The 12,756-nt window shown below is 47.4% G+C and overlaps 2 protein-coding genes across 2 annotated transcripts in view; one reads left to right on the forward strand and one right to left on the reverse strand.

Annotated features, from left to right (window-relative positions):
- Nucleotides 1–273: 273 nt before the first annotated feature.
- elp1 (elongator acetyltransferase complex subunit 1) lies at nt 274–10,442 on the reverse strand. Its single transcript, XM_070963056.1, has 36 exons — nt 10,353–10,442; nt 9,430–9,642; nt 9,178–9,330; nt 9,004–9,085; nt 8,689–8,769; nt 8,301–8,386; nt 8,014–8,204; nt 7,750–7,873; nt 7,559–7,652; nt 7,245–7,475; nt 6,995–7,165; nt 6,732–6,819; nt 6,480–6,635; nt 6,291–6,397; nt 5,897–6,000; nt 5,749–5,802; nt 5,546–5,651; nt 5,284–5,399; nt 5,071–5,144; nt 4,849–4,927; nt 4,670–4,749; nt 4,427–4,564; nt 4,218–4,303; nt 3,903–4,051; nt 3,608–3,731; nt 3,264–3,361; nt 2,706–2,907; nt 2,561–2,622; nt 2,410–2,472; nt 2,168–2,228; nt 1,909–2,022; nt 1,620–1,719; nt 1,392–1,519; nt 950–1,101; nt 703–781; nt 274–473 (listed from the first exon to the last, which is right to left on the reverse strand). Exons 2-36 carry the CDS (start codon nt 9,577–9,579, stop codon nt 406–408), a joined length of 3,951 nt encoding a protein of 1,316 aa, XP_070819157.1. The 5' UTR covers nt 9,580–9,642; nt 10,353–10,442; the 3' UTR covers nt 274–405.
- Nucleotides 10,443–11,289: 847 nt separating this feature from the next.
- The window catches only part of arhgef37 (Rho guanine nucleotide exchange factor (GEF) 37), a 32,771-nt gene continuing 31,304 nt past the window's right edge, over nt 11,290–12,756 (forward strand). The window contains exon 1 of the mRNA XM_070962270.1: nt 11,290–11,427. The gene's annotated coding sequence lies outside the window, so the exon portion shown is untranslated. The remainder of the gene's footprint in view (nt 11,428–12,756) is intronic.

The raw sequence follows: 12,756 nt of genomic DNA on the forward strand, positions 1-12,756 counted from the left end.
GCTGATAAAACATCCCTTCTTTTAAGCCACAGTGAGACTCTACATATAAAGCCATCAGAGAAAGAAAACTGTTGCGCTGTTGAACTACTTACTGAATTAGCCTGCAGTAGTAAACTGAAGCTAAAATAAAAACTACAATCCTGCAGCGGCTCACTGGTTCCTGTGGGTGCAGGACATCGTAGGAACAGACTCTCACTCTTTGGACCGATCCCAAAATCTGCTCACATAAATAATTACAACATTTTCTGAGATCGAAGTCTAGAAACACCTGAAGTGATATCATGGTGTTGAGTTTCTGCCCTCCAGAGAATGAACACATTTATTAAGAGGAGACATTAATTGAACCTTTATTTGTTACATAAATACAATTTAACTTTACAGTTTTAAAAAAGAGACAAAACTGATCTACGTAAGAACAGTGAGCTTCCACTTGATGGCGTTTCTCATCTTTGGTGGCGTCGGGACGTCGGCAGCTACGAAGACAAAGATGAGAAAAATCAGAGGAAACAGATGATGTTTCCTCCTCTGCAGAGCCTGAAAATGACTCTTCAAAGATCCCAAGCGGCTTTAAAATTAACAGCGTGTTTGCTCTCACAGGGCACACGTCAGACACACCAAATAAAAGAAGTTGAGCAAACAGACCTGTGAGTGTTTAAACAATGAGAGGACAAACAGTCATTGAACAGGAGACATTCTGCTGACCTTGTTGCGAAGCTGTAGGTCGCTGCTGCTGCTGGAAAGAAGCCGTGATGCTGTTTGCAGTCGAGTTCGGTCCAGTGAGCTGAAAAGCAAGAACAAGACCACAGTTAAATTAAAAATGAAAAAAAAACTCCAAACCAAGATGAGTAACGCTGCGTTCTCCCTGCCAGCATGTTGACAGCTTCACTCTGATTTTGCTCTTTCGTCGCTGCTTGTCCAAACAAATCTGCCATGGATGCACTTTACTTACCGGAGCCTGATTGTTCTGCAGGCCTTCAGGCCACACCTCAGGAGCTGCCGCCTCCAGCAGCTGCAGAGCCTCCTCGTAGGCCAGCTGCAGCTTCTCGGCCTGTTTGTCGAACTGGAACAGCACCAGGGCCTTCAGCAGGCTGTGCACCTCCTCTGCAGGGCGACAAATGAGCCTCAGTCACACTGGATGAACGACCTCCAGCAAGGAGAACTGAACGCTGACTCTGTGAGTTTGTGTCCTGTAAATGCTGATTAAATGCCTCTCCAGAATAACACCACATTTCCCATCATCCCTGAATGCTTCATACCATTTCACTGCCAGACTGAACACTCCTGAATTTTGGTGATTTTGCGACAAACAGACAAAACTTCACCTTATTTTTTGCGTCAAATCAAACACAAACAAGTGTCAGAGCTGATGAAGAGTCTCTGAGTTTCTGTACCTCTCATCTTGTCCACCGTGGTCATGATCTCACCCAGAGCGTGCATCAGCGCTCTGTCCTCCATCGGGCTTCCTTCCTTCAGACTAAGCTTCTTCCGCTCTGCTTTGCGACGGTTCTTTGATGATCTCCTGGAGGCGAACAGCAGACCAGCAACGTGGAAATCACCAGAAGCAGAGCAACAGTTTTTAGGTGTGTGTGTGTGTGTGTGTGTGTGTGTGTGTGTCTTACGAGGAGATGCGGGAGTTACTGTGGGAGTATTTGGAGCCGGTCATCACGCTGCTGGCCTCGGAGTAAAGCTCAGCATCAGGGCAGTCTGGACCATCTTCATCTGATGAAGAGGACAGAGACGATTACAGCAAATGGTGGTGACATGATGGAACATATGAAGCATCCAGACCACAAACAGCTGAGCATTTTTCTGAAGGTTTTAACCTTAAAAAAATCCCTCTTTTCTTAAATTTTTTTCATAAAATCAAATGAAACCATTAACTTATTGAAGGCATTGACTTCTCCTCACCCAGCATGTCCAGCCTGGCCTTCTCTTTCTGCTCTCGGACCACGGCCAGTCGGGTCTTGTGCCGCTTGAACGTCACCACTTGAGCCTCCAGGAATGTCGTCTGCGTGCTGACAGCTGACACAAGAAAACACGGCAACACCATGAACTGCACGACGACTAAACAAAGACACGATTGTGCTCAGCCTTTTCATTTACTCCTGGTCTGTTCAAGAATAGAGCGAGACGCTGCAGAGCTGAGCAGGCCGTGAGTCCTCCTCACCTTCCAGCAGAGCGGGTTTCAGGTTGGTCTCAGTGATGTCTTGTCTGCTGTGCATGTAAATCTGAAGCAGACAGAGAAAGCATCTCACATGAGCCGCAGGAAGAAGATGCTGCAGATGAAGCATTTTCACTTCATAGCTGCATGTTTTAAAACGTGCTTCATCTTAAGTTCACGTTTTTCTCATTTTACAAAATAGAAATGTCAAAAAACCAGAAGAGAAAATGGAAATATTTCTGACTGACCAATCGGAGCGCCTCCTCCCAGACTGCACCAGTGATCAGAGCCAAGATGGCCTCCTCACAGTCCTGTTGGAAAGAGAGACGTGCAGACCTTCATCCTCAACAAGCAGCCACAGTCATGATTCTTAATGTATTTTGCTGCTCGTCGTCTTACTTTGGCGTACTGGTCCAACAGCAGAGCAGCTTCAGAGTACCGTCGCTGCTCAGTCAGCTTCTCTGTATGAGACACAGAAAGTATTTTAGGATGTACGTGACTGAGTGTTTTTATCTTTCAGTCCATCCACCTGTTGTCATGTTACCTGCCAGGTCTCTGGCCAGCAGAGCTAACTGGTCCGGAGGTAGCGGCATTTGCTGCGCCACACAGATGGCATTTCTCCAGCTGGAGCTGCCGGCGAACGCCTGCAGGGCGCTGGCTGGCTCTCCGCATCGCCATAGCAACAGGCCAGCCTGCTCCGCCTGCTGTTGCTCCACCAGGTGCTGGGCGTAAGCACAGCTCAGAGCCTAGAGTTCAAAGGTCAGAGCAGGGGTTCGCATGTTACCGTGGAGTTTATAGCAAACGAACAAGAGAGCCGACACATCTGGTATGATGTTAATGTTAAAGGATGAGGATCAGGTGGTTTTCTTCCATCTGCGCAGTCAGAGTTGAAAATCTGATCTCAGATCTGCTGTTTTTTATAGCTTCAGTACATTTAATGCAATCAGATCGTGTCGTTTTAAACACAAGCTGTCGAAAACGTATCGAAGCATCGATGCTTTTTATCTTAGTGTAACCAGATGAAGCAAAATGACTGATCTGTGTGTGTGTGTGTGTGTGTGTGTGTGTGTGTGTGTGTGTGTGTGTGTGTGTGTGTGTGTACCTTGTAGTGAACGCTGTCTGCTCCGTACAGCCTCAGAGCTTCACTGTACAGTTTCTGCTCCTTCACGAGCTGCAAAGCTTCAGGGAAATGTTCCTCTCCTGAACACAAAGCACAGCTGCAGTTAGCTCACCATCAGCCTGAGTTCAGCTCAGAAACAGTTTGTCCAAACATCTACAACTGCTCCACAGATTAAAGCGCTTATTACTGCTTTTTCATTGTGATTACAGCCATATTGATTTTCTCATGATAGCCAGGAACGTCTCCTTTCATAGATCACAGCTTCCTAATGACTGTGATCTATAAGCCAATAATCTTGAGACACACGCGAACACGCTGAGACTGACCGCACTTGCTGAGGTGATGCAGAGCCTTCCTGTAGCGTTTCAGGTGCTTGTCGATGGTGTAGCGCTGGTAGTTTGGCTGCAGGCTCTTCAGCATGTTTAAGAAGGGAAGGTACTCTTTGGGGTCCTGTGGACAAAAAGAATTCAGCAGCCAATCACAGCGTAGCTACAGAACGACGTTTACACAATGTCTCTGGATTTCCATTTTTATTGGTGCTTTCTAACATTCTTTAGGCGGGTCAAGTAAAACAAGATGATGAAGAGGTTTCCTCCTCCTCCTCCTCCTCCGTCTTTGTACCTTCTGGGATTTCTCGGCCACCATGAGCACCAGATCGAAGTCGTACGTTCCCAGAGAGTGTTCGTACAGGTCGTTCACGTTGACGAGGAAGAGGAGGTACTTCAGCGCCTCTTCAGCACTCACAGCACCGGGAGCTTCAGGAGGGTTCACTGGACAAAGACGCCGATGCAGCACACAATCAGGAACAGCGTATGCGTGTGTGTGTGTGTGTGTGTGTGTGTGTGTGTGTGTGTGTGTGTGTGTGTGTGTGTGTGTGTGTGTGTGTGTGTGTGTGTGTGTGCTGAAGCGCTCGTAGAAGGTCGTCCGTGTGCTCACCTCGAAGCTCGTGGACCTTCTGCAGAGCGATCTCCAACTCTGGAACTGTCTTCTTCACGTGAGCCGTCAGAATGGACAGAAGGAACCTGGACAGGAGACAAAATGACTGTTTCATGTCCCGCTAATGTCGGAACTGCTGATGAACTCACGGCACGTCCGTGGTCTAATCGCTGCAGAGACGCTCTTAAGTGCATTTCAGTGTCACTTACTTGTTCGGACTCATTGATTCCATGGTGTTCCGTAAAGCATCACAAACCACATCCACCTTCTTCTGCCCAGAAACAGGCTGGGTCTGGACCGGGCTGCCCTCCGGACGGGGGTACATGCTGCTGGTCGTATCCTCCTCCCTGAGAACCACAGACCAAACAGAGTGCGTGAGTAAAATCCCAGTAAAACCACAGGTGACTCCTTCTCAACTGGACATCTGCTGTGGCAGATCTGAAGAGTCTCACTTGAGCTCGGTGAGGAAGAGGTTGATGTGGTTGATGGAGTTCAGTTGTGTGACGAAGGTTTCTGTGTTCTCCAGGAAAACCTGTGGGAAGCGTCAGAAACACACACGGCGCCACTTTAATTCACATGCTACCTTTTCAGAATCTTTTTTAGAAAACTCCACGTCAAACCTTCTACGTACCTTTGGGTTGTGGTCATAAAGGAAGTTCAGGTTGATCCTCAGCTTCCTCATACACTCGAAGGCATCTCTGAACCTCAAACTGAACAAAGTAAACACAGCATGTTGTGGTTTTAACACTTTGGCTCTCTCTGCTTCCCGTCCATTAAGATCAGAGTTGGTCTGCGAGGCCTGTTAGTCACCGAGATTAAGACTAGATTCAGCAAAACAAGCAGGTAACATCACCTGTCCAACCACTTCCTGAGCTGAGCCAACAGCAGCGCCCGATGATGCACGGTCTCCAGGTTCCCACGAGGCATCTGGACTCAAACGCACCAAAATATATCAGAGAACACACACCTCTGCATGAATCATAGAGAGTTCAGACGCTTTCAATCATGTGGTGCAGTGTGTGTGTGTGTGTGCGTGTGTGTGTGCGTGTGTGTGTGTTGAACTGACCTGTAGAATCACTCTGGTGTCTTGTGGAACCACAGTGACGATCCTGGATCCTCTCTCCACCCTCCGCAGCGTCTCATCATTCTGAGCTCCATCTGAGGCCAAAGCCGCCTGCAGCCCTGTGGGGTCAAAGGTCACTCAACTCAGCTGTACCAGAAAATATCCTCTGTGTGTGTGTGTGTGTGTGTGTGTGTGTGTGTGTGTGTGTGTGTGTGTGTGTGTGTGTGTGTGTGTGTGTGTGTGTGTGTGCGTGTCTCCATCCCACCTTTGACGCTGAGTGCGCTCAGCTGGAGGCAGCGGCAGGTGTGGGAGTGCGTGGTGATGAGGAGGAAGTCGTCGCAAACGGCGAAGGAGGAAATATTGGAGGCCAGCTGAGAACGAAGGAGACACACGTGAACACATTTCCTGTTTGCTCTTCCTCACGATGAACACACTGAGTCAGCTGGTAAAATAAAGATGGCCGCGTACTTCCGTGTCTCCAGCGTACAGGTGAGATCTGTCCGTCAGGCCGAGAAGACACTCCTGAGGACATAAAGGTGAAAATACACGCAGTTACGTCTGTGCACAAGATTTCATTCTCAATCAGTCGTGTAATTCTGAGTAAAAACGTTTCCACCTCCCCGCTGATGCTGCAGAGGGCCGTCTGAACGCAGGGAACGGGGAAGCTGATGCTGCATCCCCTGGAGTCTCGCCAACCGTCCACTGACGGCTCAGGACAGTCTGCACAGAATACAAAACAGCTTTTTGTCTCTAAACAAATGAATTTTACTACAGCGACGTTCTCCTCAGCTATGAAGGTAAGGTTCAATATTTGACATGAATATGGAAGAAAAAGCTCTTTCACATCGATCATAGTTTATTCAAAGACTCTGCCAGGAAGCTCTTTATCATTCTGCTCAAAGGTCTTTCAGCCAGAGGGATATCTCCTGTGCGCTTCTGAATGATCAAACGTCCAACAAAACTAGCAAAACACATAATTCAGCCGCAGAAGAAGAGTGTTGACGACTGACCCCAGAGCAGCTTCCTGATCTGTCCATCCTCCAGCTGCAGTGCCACGGTGCCGGTCTGGGAGCAGTGAACCATACTGACCACGACACCGTCCACCTCCATCTCAGAGCTGAATAAAGAAAGACACAGTGAGTTCTGTCCTACAGCGTGGCCTGAATGCAGGTCAGTTCATATGTCAACAGGACAACGACCTGACAGTGAGCGCGTCATCGCCGTCGCGAGCAGGGTGGAGCATCAGCAGGGTGGAGGAGGTCGGCAGCAGACTGGAGCTCACACCCACGAACAGCTCGTCGTCCAGCCACAGCAGCTGCCGCAGGGCCAGAGGTTCCTGCTGGAGAAGCACCACTCTGCAGGAGCATCAGAGACAAACTGTTAGCATCATTAGCCTGCAAGCTTATCTCCAGCATACAGTCTGCCTGCAGCGCGGCAGGATGTCGGGTTACCTGAAGGTTTTCTGGAGGACAAGGGGACGAGACATCGCGCGGAACCCATTGGCTGTTTTGTCTGCCTGTTCTCCAGAATCTGGAGCTTCTTAAGACCCAGAACAAGTAGATACAAATCAGTGTTTATGTCAATTTATAACAAGACAAAATGCTAAATGTTAGCATCAGCCCAGGCTTCATTTCTGTCCTTCTACCCAGGATCCTTTGCGTATTCAGGGTGTTTCCTGGAAGTCCAGAGCTCTCTAAAACACTGTAGAACCCACCTTGGTTGTAGACTGAAATCTGTCCGTCAGAAGTCAACGCTGCCAGTTGATTGGTCCTCTGAGGCCGGCAGAGGAAGGTCACCTGGTTGACTGGTGATTTCAGCTGCAGCTCGAAGGAACACATGGGAGGAGGAACCACGCACTGCCTAAAGGTCGTCACCAGGATTTTATCTGAGGGGGTTAGATAGATGTTAACATCATGTTGGAATTGGCCGACTGTTCCCTGTCCTCTCGTCTCATTGGTTCTCACCTCCGTCAATCACGGCCACGCTGGCGTTGTCGGTGGCGTCCGGCCCGGGGCTCCTCTCAGTCGTCAAGCCCCAGTCATAGGTGATGCTGGTCCAGCCGCAGGTCACCACGTGGAGCCTTAAGGGCCGCTCAGGGTCCCAGAAGACACAGACCGGAGCCTTCTGAGGGTCTCTGCCGAAGTCCAGACTCTGCTTCAGATACCAGTGGTAGTTCCCCACCATCCACAGCTGGACTGCAGAGGAGACTTTCATTACTATTCTCTTATTTAACTCATCGTGTTCAATCATAATCATTAAGAACTTTGGCTGAACTTACTGTAAGTGTTGACTTTTTTGTCTTCTCCAGCAGTCATGTCCTCCAACCAAAGAGCCAGAACAGAGGAGTCGGTGTTCCACAGCAGATCCTTCACCTGAAACATCCATCAAAGTCTTTTTTGCTACTTTTCAAAACTAAAAATCTTTTGATATCTCTAAAATCGTATTTGAGTCAGCTTGAGCTGAGCGTACCTTGGCCTGGTCTTTGCTGAACGGGAGCGTGAAGTCTCCGTGCAGGAGTCCGTTCTTCTCCATGAAAACCACGCTGTGTTTGTTGGGGTGACGCTGAGTGCTCGCTATCAGGCTGCCCGAGGGCCTGAAACACCGAACATTTACCATGAAGCAACACTGCTGATATTCTCTCGGTCAGTTAAACACCAGCAGACAGACGACCGCTGCTCATTTTAATGTAAATAACTGTTTATTCAGGACAGACAGCAGGCGGGCGGCTCTTACTTCCAGCAGAGCGCCTGCTCCAGCCCGTTGATGGGCTCACTGGTGGCCTGAAGGACGCCCTCTCTGTTGAAGACCCGGACCTTCCTGGCTTCGGTCTGAAGGCAGATGGCACTCACGGCAAACAGCTGACCGTCACCTCGCCACGTCACCCGTGGCCTGCGGTCGTCCCAGGCTGCAGCCGGCTGCACCTCCTGTGGGAGCAGGTGTTTGCATCGTTCAGGATATTTTCAAATCAAACTCATTTTCCTTCATTTTCACAGCTTTTGTTTCTGCCGTTGAACACCGACCTGGATCTTCCTCTGTGCTGCCTGTTTCCCCTCTGAGCCGTGGAACTGAGTCTCCTTCTTTCCCCAACCCACCGTGATGAACTTCCCTGCAAAACACAGCATATGCAGCAACACAGGAGATCACCAAAAGATTTTAGGTCCGATAACTGTAAGTTTAAAATTATGACGTAGTTGTGATGTTTCACTGTAACAGCAAAATAATTCAGTGAGAACTGTCTGAACCTGGAAGGTCAGTGAACAAAAGTTTAAGAAAATGTGTATAAATATTATTATCATTCAACCATATTCCAAATCTACATCCCATGAATCGTCTCGTGTCCCTCCGTGGGTCCCGACCCTCAGGTTGGGAACCATTAATCTAAACAGAGTCCATTTAAAGGCACCGTACCTTCACCGAAGTCGTCCTGGTGGATTCCGACCTCAGTGATTGGCTCAAAGTCTTTGGTCATCATGATGATCGTTTCCTGACCTGTGAGCACAAATTATTAAAGATTAAATCGTTTGTAACAGTTTCCAAAAAAGACATTTAATGGTAACAACTTCACAAAGTTTAGATCAGTGGACTGAGTTTGTTTTTTGGCCTTTAGCATAATGATGATCTGTGTCTCTGAGCATTAAACTTAAGTTGGAAGCTTTTCATTTAAAACAGTGAGCCAACATTTTCAGAAATAAGACGTTTTTGACATTTTCATAACACACTGACCAGTCGAGAGAACGACAAGCTCTTCATCGGGACTCCAACTCATGGCGGTCAGGCCGCTGTCCACGCTGCCAACACACTCCAGCTGTGGAACGTGACCACACACATTACGCGAAGACCCTCACAGACACAATCAATCCCTTATCTTAAGCCAAGCTTTCCAACTGTGCCGCTAACCTGGCAGGTGTTGAGGTTGAAGAGGACGACGTCGCCGCCAGCTGTGGCCAAACACGCCGACTCGAGCTCAGCCAGGTCCTGAAGTCCAACCACGACTCCGCTGCCATCCTCAGGGAGGAAACCCTCAGCGGTCAATGAGGCTTCACTGAGCACCTGCAGGACAGAGAGGAGGACGGCTGACGGTGAGTCACAACTTTCACTTCTACATGCTGGAACGTCTCCTCCAGGTACAGCACGTCATCAGCAGCTCACCTGGCCAGTTCTGGGGTCGTACTCAGTGATGGAGTAGTGAGAGGCGACCAGCAGCGAGCCGGTGTCAGCCCGCACAGCCAAACACTGCGGCGAGCCTGGGCCCTGCAGCTCCGAGCTCCGGAGGCTCTTCAGCAGCTTCAAGTTCCGCATTTTACCTCAAGACAGACGGAAAACACTCAGAGCCCGAGGCTGGACCCAAAGGCTGCAAAACACCTGAAACAGCACAAATTAAACACGTTCACTAAACCACTGATTAATGTACCTGCGCGATACATCAGCACAATATCAATGCTGTCATAAAACCCTACATTAAGAGTTAATTTCTCTACCTGCTTTCAATCATACATGTAAAAGGTTCTGCTCTCCTCTGTTTCATGTAACCCTGAACAAACACTGTTAGCTCATGTATGTTGTTTCTCTTCACCTATTATCGGACACAGCCTTGTTCAACACGTTCGTATTTTAAACCAACTTTTGGATGGCAACGCCCCGATTAAATTGGCAAATACATTAAAAAAAGGTTCACTGTTATATTTCTAATTAATGCTACATAGTCGTTTAACTCTGGCACTTTGTCAAAACTTCAACTTCACCTTTTAGCCAGTTTCTTGAGCCTTGCCTCAGTGCACTTTACAAGGCATCAATCAGCGCATCAATCCGCCGAAACAGCTCACATGAACCGACAATAACGGTGTAGCTTTAAAAGCTGTCAGTGTAATTAAATAGTTTTAGCAGTTTTAGGGCCAAACCGATGGCTGTAAAGACAGACTAAGACTAAGTTTGGTACCGTGTCCGATAATGGAACTGTGTGTGTTAGCTTACCTTTAAACTAGAAGGAGCGACATATTTAGCGGCAATACTTAAATCAACCAAACAGAAAATGAAAGCTTTGAAACTTAAAGGAATCGAACTTCAACACCCACCGAGAAGAAACAGCTTGAAGAAACAAATCCTTTTAAACGTACAGCATCAACAACACAACATCATGCATGTGGCGCTGTCAGACTCACGACCTTTCACCCGTGACGGAGTTACACGAGGAAGCGGCGCTGTCGCCCCCTGGCGCCGTGGAGGGAACACACACCCATCAGAGTAAACAGACCCTCTGTCTGGAAAAATGACCTGAAAATAAACGTTATGTGCCAGAAAGGACACCTAACTTCACCAACGTCCTTTTTTTTTTTTTTTTTTTGGCTGTACTACAACTCTGGATAAGGTGTAAAGTTAGAAAAGAATTAGGACCCGAAGTATCTTGATCATGAGTTCAAACTTCTTGATTGCACCTCTTTCTGTGTCATCCCAAGAATTTTTAATTGTATTTCTACAAGATGTGGACAGCTGCCTGTACATCGTGCATGTTGTTTGATTTTCTTCCCTGACACTGTCTTCTCTTTTTGTTCTCATCTATTATTCCTCATCTATACAATCCAAAATCTGTGTAAGACAGAAACATTCAAATATTGCCAGCTTTTATGCAAACGGTTTAGGGTAATGTATTGTGCTATATAGAGCTTTCTGACTGTGATTCATACGTTGTATATATATTTTCAATCATTATTGATATATATATATATATATATATATATATATATATATATATTTTACTCTCATTCTTATCTTTCTCTTAGGTGTATTTTTTGGTGTTGCTGCAATGCAGAATTTCCCCCTACTGTTGGTATTTAATCAAAACTCATACTAGTCTACTTATATTCTCTACAAATTACTCACTCCTTATTTATATTTCCGCGTGTTACTGTTATTTTGATAAGAATATCTGTTGCGCGGCTTTTACTCTGAAAACAACGCGGAAGTTGTTGTTGTTCTTAAGGGCTTTTATTTTGTAAAGCGTTCACCCTTTACGTCATGTTGGTCTGTTGTCGTCGCGAGTTTGACAGGCTACTGAGTGACAACAGGTGAACGGCAGTTCAGCGCCAGAGACGCAGAGCACGAGACGTCACAGCGGGTGTAAACACACGAGGAGAGGGCGGCAACGGGGAGGTAAACGTTTTAGCACATTTCTTCTTAATTTTCTGCTTTCTCTATGCAAACACGCGGCAGCAGAAACACCGCGTGAACCCTCAACCTTAAACCAAACGAGGCTTTTTTATGCGCTCTGCGGCGGTTTGCTGCCAACGAGGTTTAAAATCCTGCGACAGATATGTCCACCGAGTGATACAGGTGACAGCGTGAGCGCAGAAAATGCTTGAAAACATCAAAATTCAGCGTATCGCATTCACTGGTTTCCAGCCCGTGTCCTCTCTGTCACCATGTGATCAGAACAGGTAGATGCTCTTTTATGTCCTGGCACCTTAAACGATAACCCTGTGCTGTTAGCTCCCTTAAGGCTAAATGAAAGCAGCCACAGGTGGACAGCTTACCTGTCATCCACACCGGAGCATAAAAATGACATTCCTCTTATATTCCCACCTGTTGCACGTGGAGCTGAGCTTGTTATGGATTATATGTGCACGTATGTCACATGAACTTAAACGTGAGTGTGTGTCGGATTTGTAATTATAAATAAGTTCATATTTTGAAAACTGGAAACACTCCTGAAATCCTTTTTAATACGTAGTCTGTTATCTGTATACCGCCTTACCTGTGAAATCAGTGTGCAGGCCCATAACACCTGTCAGGTGAAGTCACTAAATGAATGTACGGCTGTCAGGTTTTTCCTCTGTGCTTTAACGTCTCTAAAATTGGGGTAAAGTGGCAGACGTTGTGCTCCCTGCAGCACACGGTGGAATAAACTCACCCAGCTCGTGTGAAAATAAAACAAGTAAGACATCATAAATGTACCCACTGGTTCAGACCGGAGAGGGCAAAGTGAAGGTGTGTTCGCACCTTTAATCTGCTGTCAGTCAGCGTCATGCTGAGATGACTCTTCAGTCACTGTGGCGAATGCGGCAGCGGCCTGAAGATGTGGTGTTGACTAAACAGACAGGACGTGATCATTGTCTCCATCGCCGCTGTGTCATCTCTCAGCAGGAAGACCTTCACATGAAGCTTGCAGTTCAGGAAATGTCAACACTGCACTGATGCAGTGGAGTGTCCTGTTATCTTGTAGATGGTATCACACGTCTGATATCAAAGGCTGTTGTATAATAATTCCCTTTCAGCATGCAGCCAAAGCCAAGCTGTGTCTTTATGTGCGAGCCACATGTACGTGAGCCAAGACCCGGACCAACCCTGCAATTAGTGTGAGCGCAGTTCTGCATTTAGCCTTCGTCCTGAGTCACGGCTCCTCACCTCCTTCTTTATTGCTGTGTTGACCTTCCCGCTGCGGTCATGACATCACGCCAACTCACGCACTCTCCCGTTGAAAAG

The sequence above is a fragment of the Chaetodon trifascialis genome, chromosome 5, assembly GCF_039877785.1.
Source record: "Chaetodon trifascialis isolate fChaTrf1 chromosome 5, fChaTrf1.hap1, whole genome shotgun sequence".
Lineage (NCBI taxonomy): Eukaryota > Metazoa > Chordata > Actinopteri > Chaetodontiformes > Chaetodontidae > Chaetodon > Chaetodon trifascialis.